Source organism: Quercus robur, chromosome 2 (genome assembly GCF_932294415.1).
Source record: "Quercus robur chromosome 2, dhQueRobu3.1, whole genome shotgun sequence".
Lineage (NCBI taxonomy): Eukaryota > Viridiplantae > Streptophyta > Magnoliopsida > Fagales > Fagaceae > Quercus > Quercus robur.
This window is the reverse complement of record NC_065535.1, coordinates 90,459,658-90,471,760: the sequence shown is the minus strand read 5'-3', so window position 1 is coordinate 90,471,760 and position 12,103 is coordinate 90,459,658. Positions and strand designations below refer to the sequence as shown.

At 33.0% G+C, this 12,103-nt stretch overlaps 1 protein-coding gene across 1 annotated transcript; it reads left to right on the top strand.

The window, feature by feature from the left end:
* Positions 1 to 321: 321 nt before the first annotated feature.
* Positions 322 to 6,009, top strand: LOC126715748 (glutamate receptor 2.8-like). The gene is made up of 5 exons (XM_050416521.1): positions 322 to 695; positions 2,046 to 3,352; positions 3,811 to 4,123; positions 4,622 to 5,031; positions 5,181 to 6,009. The coding sequence occupies exons 1-5, from the start codon at positions 428 to 430 to the stop codon at positions 5,571 to 5,573; spliced, it is 2,691 nt and encodes an 896-aa protein (XP_050272478.1). The 5' UTR covers positions 322 to 427; the 3' UTR covers positions 5,574 to 6,009.
* Positions 6,010 to 12,103: the final 6,094 nt, after the last annotated feature.

The following is a 12,103-nucleotide window of genomic DNA, read 5'->3' as shown; positions in this document are numbered from 1 at the left end:
TTCGAGGTAATGATGCAAATGATCAATCAAATGGATAGGGGACATTGACAAAGAAATCAGCTACCACCGCACAATATTTCAATGAAAAATTCGTATTCTTTCTCACATGGCAGTATGGCACCTCACTTGTCGGGCCAACTGTGCATAATTAATTCAGTCTTTTTGTAAACTACAAAATAGAGACTTGTCTTGTGTGATGAATATAGTCGTCCCCTAACAGCTGGTGGATCCCACTACTTCCTCGAAATTAGGGGCTCTCATCTCTCAAAGCCAAAAGCCAAGTCAGTCAACTTTCAGCTCCCCAGAAACTTCAACGTCGAAAGCCATTTTGTCTTTTAATAAGAAAGCATTTTCAAACAATTAATAGTAAATACCAATTAACGTGGTCCCTCTTGGAACTAACTTGCAAAGCTTAGCTTGCTTGACAATGGCAAACCAAAAGCACCTCCTCACTTTCTTACCCTCTCTTTTGCTCAGTCTTAGCCTCTTGGGTCATGAGCCTTTGTTGATGGCCGCAAAGGAGGTGATACCAGTAGGTGTAGTTCTTGATTTGAAGTCTCCAGTGGGAAGAGTGGCAGAGAGCTACATGTCCATGGCACTCAATGACTTTTATGCTGTGAATTATGACTATCACACCAGACTTGCTCTCTTCACAAAGGATTCTGGGGATGATGTCATTACTGCAGCATCTACAGGTACGTTATAAAACGCCTCCAGATATGCTTTTTTTTTTTTTTTTTTACCCAAAAATTCTTGAAGAATTATCAGATGAATTTATAAAATTTTAATTATTACAACCTATTTTTACTGGTTATTATTTGAACCCACTACTAATGTAATTTTTAACTTACCGATAACAAGTCACTAACTCAGAATTTGTTAGATTTTTTGTCTGCCTAGACTTATTGACAATCTTGGCAATAATCCATTCAAAAAGTAAAAAAAGTCTTACATTTTACATTGTATTCTAGGATAGTGAGTGCGACCTACAAGGCTGAAAGTCACATAATAAGAAGATTTTTATTATTAGGGTCTTGTCAATGGAGAGTCCTCTTTCACACTAAAGCTTATGAAAATAAAAATCTATGGTCCTACTCTTATCAGTCACAAGTCACAACCAGCGTTTCTTCTGTTTAGCCAAAAAAAACCCAGCATTTCTTCTATTTTTTCGGTCTTCATATAATGTAACCAAAGTTTAAATGAAAAAAAAAATTCAAATAATATATATATATATATATTTTATAACAAAAAAATCAAATGATATATTACAGTCAGCATGAGGTAAAATATTTATAGTGAGATATAGGATATTTGTTCAATTTTTTACTAGGAACTTTTTGAATTGATGCATATCATAGTCCTTCCTTATACTAATTAATGCATCTCAAGCTTCCCTGGGGAATTTTGCTCCTCCATGTATAATTATCCAAACTTCTGAAAGTGCAGTCTGATTCAGTTTAGTTATAGAATTAATCTCAGCATTTCATTTTGCACCTTCAACTTTCTACGAACAATTCATCTCTTATCGTAAAGTATCAGTTTTGTAGTTGTGATCAACTTCGTGACCTCTCCTTGGATGGACTTATAATTAATCAAATTCAACAGATATGTTGGTCCACAAAATACACAATTCCAACATGCTAACAATATTGAAAAGATTGAATGCTGGTATATTTGAACTGTGTAAAACTGTAGAAAGTTACCTTCATATAGGTGTAAGGAATAATACAGAAGTACACAAGTACAATAATATGAAGCACAAAGTATAGAGATTAGGGAGTGATATACTATACTTGTTAGAATTATGATTAAATTAACCAATTCCCAATAGTTTATAAACTTTTAGAACAATTAGTAATTTATCAATACTACTTAGATTGTACAGTGGACTCTTGGATCAATTGGCTTATATTCTAACGAACATGTTATGATAATGTTTATTATAATTTTTTTGTGGTTTTTATTATTGTTTTTGTTGTTCTTGTTCTTGCATTGCCAGTAAAATTATCATTTTCTAAGTCATTCACTGTTGAAATGCAATTTAGCAATGGATTTAATGAAGCATGAAGAAGTACAAGCCATTATAGGACCTCAAAGTTCAGCACAAGCTAGGTTTGTGATAGAACTTGGCCGCAAAGCTCAAGTTCCCATCATTTCCTTTTCAGCCACAAGTCCCTCTCTTTCTCCATCCCAGAACCCGTTTTTCATACGCACAACCCAAGAGGACTCCACACAGGTTAGAGCCATATCAGACATTGTTAAGGCCTTTGGTTGGTGGGAAATTGTCCTTATTTATGAAGACACAGATTATGGAAATGGTTTGATTCCATATTTAATGGACGCATTACAAGAGATTGACACTCGGGTGCCTTACAGAAGTGTCATTCCACCATCTTCAAATAATACTGAAATCAGTGAAGAGCTTGAAAAGTTAAAGGCAAATCATACAAGAATATTCCTTGTTCACATGGCTGCTTCACTTGGCTCCAAACTCTTTGCACTTGCAAAGAATGCAGGAATGATGAGTGAAGGGTATGCATGGATCCTCACAGAAGGGTTATCATCTTTGCTAGATCCTATGGGCTCAAAGGTCATGGACTCAATGCAAGGTGTACTGGGAATAAGGCCATACATACCGCCGTCTAAACATCTAAAAGATTTTGAAAGAAAATGGAAGAGAAACTTAACCTCAATCAGAATAAAGAGCAAGAGTACTACTAGCTTAAACTTCTTTGGATTATGGGCATATGATACAGTTTGGGCATTGGCTATTGCAGTGGAGAAGGCCGGCATAGTGCATTCTAGCTTCTTGAAGCAAAATGATAGCAGCAGTAAAGTTGATCTTGCAACTTTAGGCATTTTTGAATTGGGTACAAAGCTTTGCAATGCAATCCTAACTACTACGTTTCAAGGCCTAAGTGGAAATTTTCATTTGATTAATGGACAGTTGGAGCCATCAGTCGTTGAAATATTCAATGTGATAGGAAAAACTGAGAGGATTATTGGATATTGGACCCGACAGAGAGGATTTTCACAAAATTTGAATTACACTGGTAAAGAGGCATACTCAACATCAAAGGACAAACTTAAACAACCCATCTGGCCAGGAGACACAACGGAGCAGCCGACAAAGTTAAGGATTGGGGTTCCAGTTAGAAAAGGTTTTAAAGAATTCCTGAGAGTGGACTGGCCTACTGATAAGCCAAGCATATCTGGGTTCGCCATTGATGTGTTCCATGCTGTACAAGATGCATTACCCTTCCCCCTTCCTCATGAGTTTATTCCCTACACGAATAAACATAGGCAGAGTAATGGATCATACGATGAACTTCTTTACCAAATTAAAATTCAGGTGGGTTTTTTTTTTTAATTATTATTATTATTATTATTTTTTTTTTTGCTAATGACACTAGGCGATAAAATTTTTGTTACATTATATCATTATATGACTATTCCAGTTTATGCTATACCTACTGCAATACTTCATAAATTTGGTTTTTTCTTCGAATAAAAATTTTTTTATTCCACATTAAGTATCTTACTTTATACTCCACCCGTTAGAGTATGTCATATATCTTTTTCTTTTTTTTTTTTTTTTTTTTTTTCATTTTAAATTTTTATTACTTTATAAGGAAGAAAAGGAAACATGTGATGGCTTGTGAATGGTGGAGCATAAAATGTAATACTCAAGTAGAACATAAGATTTTTATTCACTTTTAGTGGCCGTTAATTAATTACCTCATTTTACTTTTTTCAAAGTTGATAAATTGATAACTCTCTCTCTCTCTCTCTCTCTCTGTGTCAATGCAGAAGTACGACGCAGTTGTTGGAGACACGACAATTGTGTCAAATCGCTCCTTATATGTTGATTTCACATTGCCTTATACAGAATCAGGCGTATTGATGGTGGTTTTGATGAAAGTTGATGTGAGCAGAAACTTGTGGATTTTCTTAAAGCCACTAAGCTCAACCCTTTGGTTAACAACTGGTGTAGCTTTCATCTTTACAGGTTTGGTAATATGGGTTCTTGAACATCGTGTAAACCCTGACTTTAGAGGCCCTCCAAAGCAACAACTTGGGTTGATTTTTTGGTTCTCCTTCTCAACACTTGCCTTTGCTCATAGTAAATTTTCTTCAATCCTCTAGAAAGAGTTTAGGAAAAACTATACAAAGCCCTATATGATTTCTTTGCAACACATAAGCCTCCTAAAATTTTGAATGCAACACTTATTTCCACGTGGTATTGTTTTATGCGTAAATCATTAAACATCCATAAAATAAATGGTGAGTTGCTCATATGAGGACACATGTCCATATTTAGAGATTAATTTTCACATAAAACAATACCAAAGGGTGTTTTGAGTAACACTCAAAAACCTCAAGGGGTTTATTGTTACATCCAATAACTTTTAGGGTTAAGTATTACTTTACGCACAAAATAATACAATGAGGGGTTAAGTGTTACACTCAAAACCTTAAGCGGATTATGTGTTTTACAAGAAAACCACATAAGATTTGTGTATATTTCCCAAAATTTTATTATCTCTTTACTTCAATTCAATTCAAAACATGAATATTCTTTATGCATGTGTATAGTAATAATAATTCATGGTGCTTGCAGAGGAAAACGTGGTAAATAATTGGTCAAGATTTGTGCTTATTATATGGATTTTCGTGGTACTCATCCTGACTCAAAGTTATACTGCAAGCCTAACCTCAATCTTAACAGTACAGAGATTGCAGCCTACATTTATTGACATAAAAGAGATTAAAAATAATGGCTATTTTGTTGGATATCAAAAGGATTCCTTTGTCAAGGGGCTTCTAATAAAACAATTAGATTTCCCTGAGTCAAAGTTGAAGCCGTATGTGACCCCTGAGGAGTATCATGAAGCATTGTCAAAAGGAACTCACAATGGTGGGGTTGCAGCTATTTTTGATGAAATTCCTTATATCAAGCTCTTCCTTGCTAAATTTTGCTCTAGATATACTGTGGCTGGACCCACCTACAAAACTGATGGATTTGGCTTTGTAAGTTTCTCTCTCCCAAAAAGAAAATCATTATTCTTTTAATTTCAAGGATTTTGTATTGGATTTTATTGATCAAAGCCTATTATTCCATCTTCCCCCCCCCCCCCCCCCCAAACAAAATGCTATAATTTTGTTACATGTTTCTTTAGGCCTTCCGACAAGGATCTCCATTAGTACCTTACTTTTCGAGGGCAATCTTGAATGTCACTCAAGACAAAGAGAAAATTGGAGCCATTGAACAGAAGTACTTTTCAAATCAAACTACATGTGAAGATCAAAGTGCTACAATCCCTTCACATAGTCCTAGTCTTGGTGTGGACAACTTTGGAGGCCTCTTCCTCATTGCAGGAATCGCTTCCTTGGCCTCACTCATGGTTTATCTATTTAAGTTCATTTACTCACATTGGCCTGTTTTGAGTGACGACAATCCCAACAACTCTTGTTGGTACAAATTAGTTAAAATGGCAAAACATTTTGACCAAAAAGATTTCTCTTCGCATACCTTTAAAGGAGAAAGTCAGAAAGGTTCTGATTTCCACTAAAGGAATTCCATTGAAGTAACCGATGGTGTGGTTATACACGATGACAACATAAGTCTTTCTTCAAATTCAAGGTGATATAAAATAGATTGTTTGGGTCTATTTTTTTCATTTGTTAAATTTTTATATTTTCATGTAATTTTTCTTATTTTAGGATTTATCATTTTTTTCCCCTTCATTTTAGGACCCTTTCCTAGTTAAATTAAAGTCTATATTACATATCAATTAGGATTTGTTTAGGAATATTTTCTGTAAGGACCCGTTTCGCAGCCCAAACCCAAGGTGTATGATCTTGGCCCAATGAGTCCAGTATAATGAATTTGTAGAGAGTGGGTTAAAGAACTAAACCTTAATGAGTTGAACAATGACTAGTATTGAGTTAAATTACAATCAAACACAAATAAGAGATTCTGATATCAATGGATTTACAGTTCGAGGAGGTCCCACTTCTATAAATTGATCACAATTGGATACAATTACAATTTAGATTGCTACAATGTTCTTTCTCTATTCTTCTGATCCTTTCCTCATGGAGGATCTCTTTCATTATATAACTCCTTTTTGTCCATCCTGACTTTACACTTGTTGATCATTTAAGACCTTACTTGAGTGCTTGTCCCATCAGACACCCCATTTGGCTTTCTGTAAGTTGTGGTAGTCAAGGCAGCATTGTTCAGGGGTTTTCTCCACATAAATGCAGCCAGAAAAGTAGCTGCAGTGCATTTAATGCGGTGATAGCAGCTTTTTCTTAGATATTTCTGAGTTCCCATTATCCTTATACGTGTATGATGCTCATCCTTATTACTGGAGCTTCCTGGAATGTCACCTTGATTAGTGGAATACAGATTTGAGTTGTATTATCATGTTCGAGGAGGTATTTCTCCTCGAACCACCCTCCCATTCATATTTTGCTCATTAAGTCTCGGGTCTGAACCATTCATTACCATTTGTTCGTCCTCAGACTACTCATACTCTCGACCAAAGTCCAAGGCCCAATATATGATTTGGGCCCTTAACCCTACATTTTCTTACTTGTGAAATAAGTTTTTGAAGCCTTTATGTGCAGTACGTGATGTGCAGAAATATTTGACATTTTGTTTGTTTGTTTTTTTTTTTTTTTTTTTTTTTGGTTAGGTGAAAAAAGAAAATAGTAGATGAGACTTATAAGGGTTACTCTTAAAAAATGATGTAATTATCTTCTAATAAAGTTTAGGAACAACTTATCTACATTTTTTTTGAAATTTTTTTGTTTAAATTGCTGTAGATAAAAAATAAAAGTTAAATAAAATAAGTAGGTGACTCATATAAGACTCACAAATAGTAAAAAAAATAATTAAAATTTGAATAACATAAGCATGTCACTCTTGTGAAACCCGCAAATAATATAAAAAAATAATAATAAAAAAAGCAATAAGTTGGTTTATAAGTGCATCCTAAACGGGCACACAAAAAATAAATTTTCTAATTTAATCTTTCTATATTTATCATTTGAAAGTGTTATGATTTTTTCCCCCTTCATGGAAACATAATGTATTTTAATTCAATTATTATATAAATTGGGATATTTTGAAAAAAATGTAATGTGTGGTTTAAATTTGTTTCTAGTATTCCTGGCAAACAATCTCCCCCCCCCCCCCCCCCCCAAAAAAAAGTTCATCCTATATACATTTCAAATGGCTAAAAAAGGAAGCAAATATAAGTGAATCCACAATTTATATTAAAAAATAAAATACAAGGCTTTAATAACATAAGAAATATGTAATTTTATCAAGAACCTATCAACATTTTTATCAATCAAGAAATATTGTGGTGTGTTTAGTACAAATTACTTAAATGTTAACTTTAAGGTTTTCTCATTATATATATATATATATATATATATATATATATATATGGTTTAAAATTTAATTGGATTTAAATTCTTCAATCTTTTTACTCAATAATTCACTTGTCACAAAAATTAAAAATTAAGTGGACATATGGCAGAAAATTGGACTCCAATTAAAATCTAGTTTAGAATATAATTGAATTTGGACTCTTTGATTTTTACACTTAATAATTTACTTGGCACAAAATTAAAAATTAAATGGGACACGTGGCTTAAAATTGAGGATCCAATTAAAATCTAATTTGATTTTTTCTAAAATTTGGCTATATATATATATATATATATATTGGTGGTGTGTTTTGTGAGTTCGTCATCACTTTTACTCTCCCTCCCTTTTATAGTTTTGGTTTGAGTTAATTTTTAGATATTTTGGAAGTGAGAAATTGAGTTTATATCAAAATATAATTTGCATGAATATATACTTAAATGTGCATATCAATTATTTGAATAATATCAATTGTAAATTTGTGATGAAGTTTGATTAACATGATAATCTCCTTGATTGAATAAGAAATTTAAATAATTAATTTGAAACTTTAAAAAGTTTAGTTGTAGAAAAAAAAAACATAATACACTATAGCAAGAGTTTGAAAAATATAGATCACTTGAAAAAGAATCATATCAATCAAACACAACCAATTTTTTCCACCAAAAAAAAAAAAAAAAAAAACCCAAAATAATAAAATGATATATTTGTAGAGAAAGAGAGATGAAAAATACTTTTAGAAATAATTTGATTTTTAAGGAGATAAATTATATATAGTAAACTTTAGAGAATTAATCATACATATAATATATTACAAAATAATTATATATTCCTACGCATAGTATGGTTCTGCAACTAGTTGTTTATAAAACTTATATCATTGTAGTATATATTTAGTTTGAACTTAGAACACACCCACACAACACAAACTCAATTAATTCAATATGGATCTTCAAAATCATAGCACTCGTTTCACTACCATAAACATGATAAAGGGATTTTTCAGCTATAAAAACACCCACGCGCAACACCCTGCAATCTTCATCATCTTCTTAAAGAAAGAAAAATGGTTTTGTTTATTGAGTTTTGAGCCTTGAGCTATAGTATACTTTATACCTATAAGGAGAGAGTAAAATATATGTTATGTACATGACAAAAAAGACAAAGTTTTTTTTCTCAAAAAAAAAGAAAAAAGAAAAAAGAAAAAAAAAAAAAGACAGTTTAAAGGTGTGATTGAGTCAACCCAGAGGCCATCTCGCCCGACTCAACCGACCTATGTCATATTGCACCTCAGGAAGATTGGTTGCATATGAAATGGAATTAGAGCCAAGATTTCTGATCCTGAATCCAGGCTTTAAATCTCATGGGGAATTAAAAATTTTGCATTAGGTTTCTTCAAGCTCAAGATTTATAGATGGTAAAATTTAAATCTTCACAATAGATTTATTAATTTTTTGGCTAACAAAAGTTGAAAATGGTAAAAGCCCTAAAAAGTTTAATTAAAAAAAAAAAAAAAAAAAAAAAGAACTAAAACTTTATAGTACCTTAGACAAGGGAGTCGATTCCATACTGTTAGAGATATCCATACTGTTAGAGATATATATTAGACATATTAGCCCAATGTAATAGGCCCAAGCCCATTCCTGCGTTACAATAATCTCCTATGTTACAATGAACCCTAACATGAGTATATATAGGCGAATAAACCCTAGACTACTAGTACAAGCAGGAATGGGCTTGGGCCTATTACATTGGGCTAATATGTCTAATATATATCTCTAACACATACCATACCGGCCGGTACAGCTGGTATATACCGTACTGGCAAGCAAACCGGTATATATAACTCCCTTGTTTTGTATCGGAAAAAATACCGGCTGTACTGGCCAATTTTGGGCAATACTGGCCAGTACCGAGCATACTGGCCGGTACAAATTTTTTTTTTTTTGGTAATTTTTGAATTTTTGTTAGGGCCAAATGGTAATTTATTTGCATTAATTTATTAGTATTGTTTGTTTTCTTAGTATGCAATGGTAACTTTTAAGCTTTCTATTTTTTATTTTGTGTGTGTGTGTGTGTGTGTGTGTGTTTTTTTTTTTTTCTTTTAATTGATACTAAAGTCTAAAGCCATGAATATTTAGTTCTAAATTGAGGAAATGTTTTATGGTAAACTTTTATATTTATTATAATATATATATATATATATATATATATATATATACACACACACACATACATACATATAATATTTATTTATAAATATAAAAAATAGCAATAAACCTGAAACAGTACACCGGTATTGACCGGTATCCGAAATATATCGTACCGCTAGCCAAACCGGTATAGTCTCTAGTACGGTATTGACTCCCTCGACCTTAGATGCAATATATTAAGTTTCCCAATTGAATTCAAACACCTTTTTATTATGTCCAATAAGATTAAAATAGTGTTACCTTTTCCAATAACAATTAAATTCAAAAAAATTAAGAATTTAGGGGGGGGGGGGGGGGGGGGGGGGGTGGGGGGTCATGTTGGGATCCACCAATGAAAAACTTGTTTAGGTTTGTTTTCAATTCTGATTTTTTATTTTCAATACCCAAGCCAATTTTACATGTTGGACTCTTGAGTGATGAATGAAGACAGGGAATATTCTCGGAGTAAAGCCAATTAGCGAAGTAAGTCAACTGTCACCTCCCCAAAAACTCTAACGTCGGTCTAAAGCTAGTCTTCTGTCTTTGAATAAGACAGCATTTTCAAACAATTAATAGTAACTAGATGCTTCTCAGCGAAGGAAAAAAAAAAAAAAAAAAATGTAACTAGATGCTAATGCGAGTTTAAAGATTTCTTTCACAATCTTCTCAATTTCATTGTCAAAAGAATCAAACAGAAGCTTCTATCAATATTGCGTCGCCCCCTCTTTCTAGTTAAGAAGGTTATGGAATGGACTTTTTCTTGATTTTTTTTTTTCTTGTATGCCGCTCCTTGACAATGGCAAACCAAAAGCATCTCCTCACTTTCTTATCCTTTATATTGCTCAGCCTTTGCCTCTGGGGTCATGAGCCTTTGTTGATGGCAAAAGAGGTGATACCAGTTGGTTTAGTTCTTGATTTGAAGTCTCCAGTGGGAAGAGTGGCAAATAGCTACATGTCCATGGCACTCAATGACTTTTATGCTGTGAATTATGACTATCACACAAGACTTGCTCTCTTCACAAAGGATTCTGGGGATGGAGTCATTACTGCAACAACTACAGGCATGTTATGAAATGCCAGCAGATATGTTTTTCTTTTTGTTTCAAAAAATCTTGGAGCAATACTACAAATACAATAATTTAACAATAGTTAAGTTGACAAATTTTCAATAGATTCTCATTTAGATTCATTATTGACATCACCTTTTCATTTATTAATAATAACTTACCATCTTGCCAGTTGCATTTTTTTTTTTTTTTGCAAGATATAATTTCTATTCTAACCTAATCTAAGTGTATATGTGTGTGAAACTCCCTCTTAGAGACTTGAACCCTGACCTTTGCCCCCCACACCTCACAAGCATTTATACTTATGGCCAGTTGCTAATTATATTTTGAAACATCCATGAAAATAAATGTTGAGTTGCTCATATGATAACAAATATCCATATTTAGATATTCATTTTCACATAAAACAATACCAAAGGAGGGTTTTGAGTTACACTCAAAAATCTCAAGGGGTTTATTGTTACATCCAAATACCACAAGGGGTTATGTGTTACACTCAAAATCTCAAGAGGATTATGTAATTTAAAAGAAAACTACATTAGTTTTGTTTATATTTCCCAACATTTTATTCTCTTTCTAATTCGATTCAATTCAAAACATGGATATTCTTTATGCATGTGTATGGTAATAATAATTGAATGATACTTGCAGGAGAAAATGTGGTAAATAATTGGTCAAGATTTTTGCTAATTATATGGATTTTGTGGTACTCTTTTTGACTCAAAGTTATACTGCAAACCTAACCTTGATATTAACAGTACAGAGATTGCAGCCTACTTATTGACATAAAAGAGATTAAAAAGAATGGTTATTTTGTTGGATATCAAAAGGATTCCTTTGTTAAGGGGCTTCTAATAGAACAATTAGATTTCAAGGAATCCAAGTTGAAGCCATATGTGACCCTTGAGGAGTATCATGAAGCATTGTCAAAAGGAACCCACAATGGTGGGGTTGCCGCAATTTTTGATGAAATCCCCTATATCAAGCTCTACCTTGCAAAGTTTTGCTCTACGTATACTATGGTTGCACCCACCTATAAAATAGATGGATTTGGTTTTGTGAGTCTCTCTCTCTCTCAACAAAACAAAAAACAAAAAAAACAAAAACAAAAAAAATCCACCTCTATCATTCTTTTAGGGTAATGATTCTCTCACACTCATTATTTTACTTCCACTTTTAATATTGATTTTTTGGGAAATATCTAGTGCATATCACTTAATGCACACATAGAGGGGGTTAGGATCCACGTTCATGTCTCATGTCCCCGTTTTACCCCTTTTTTTTTGGCACGCGTTTCAGGAGGTTTGCGGCTACTGTTCATGAACAATAGCCGCAAATGTTGACCTTTCAACCGTGAATAGTGCATCCGTGTACTGTTTACAGATCCACAAATATCACTT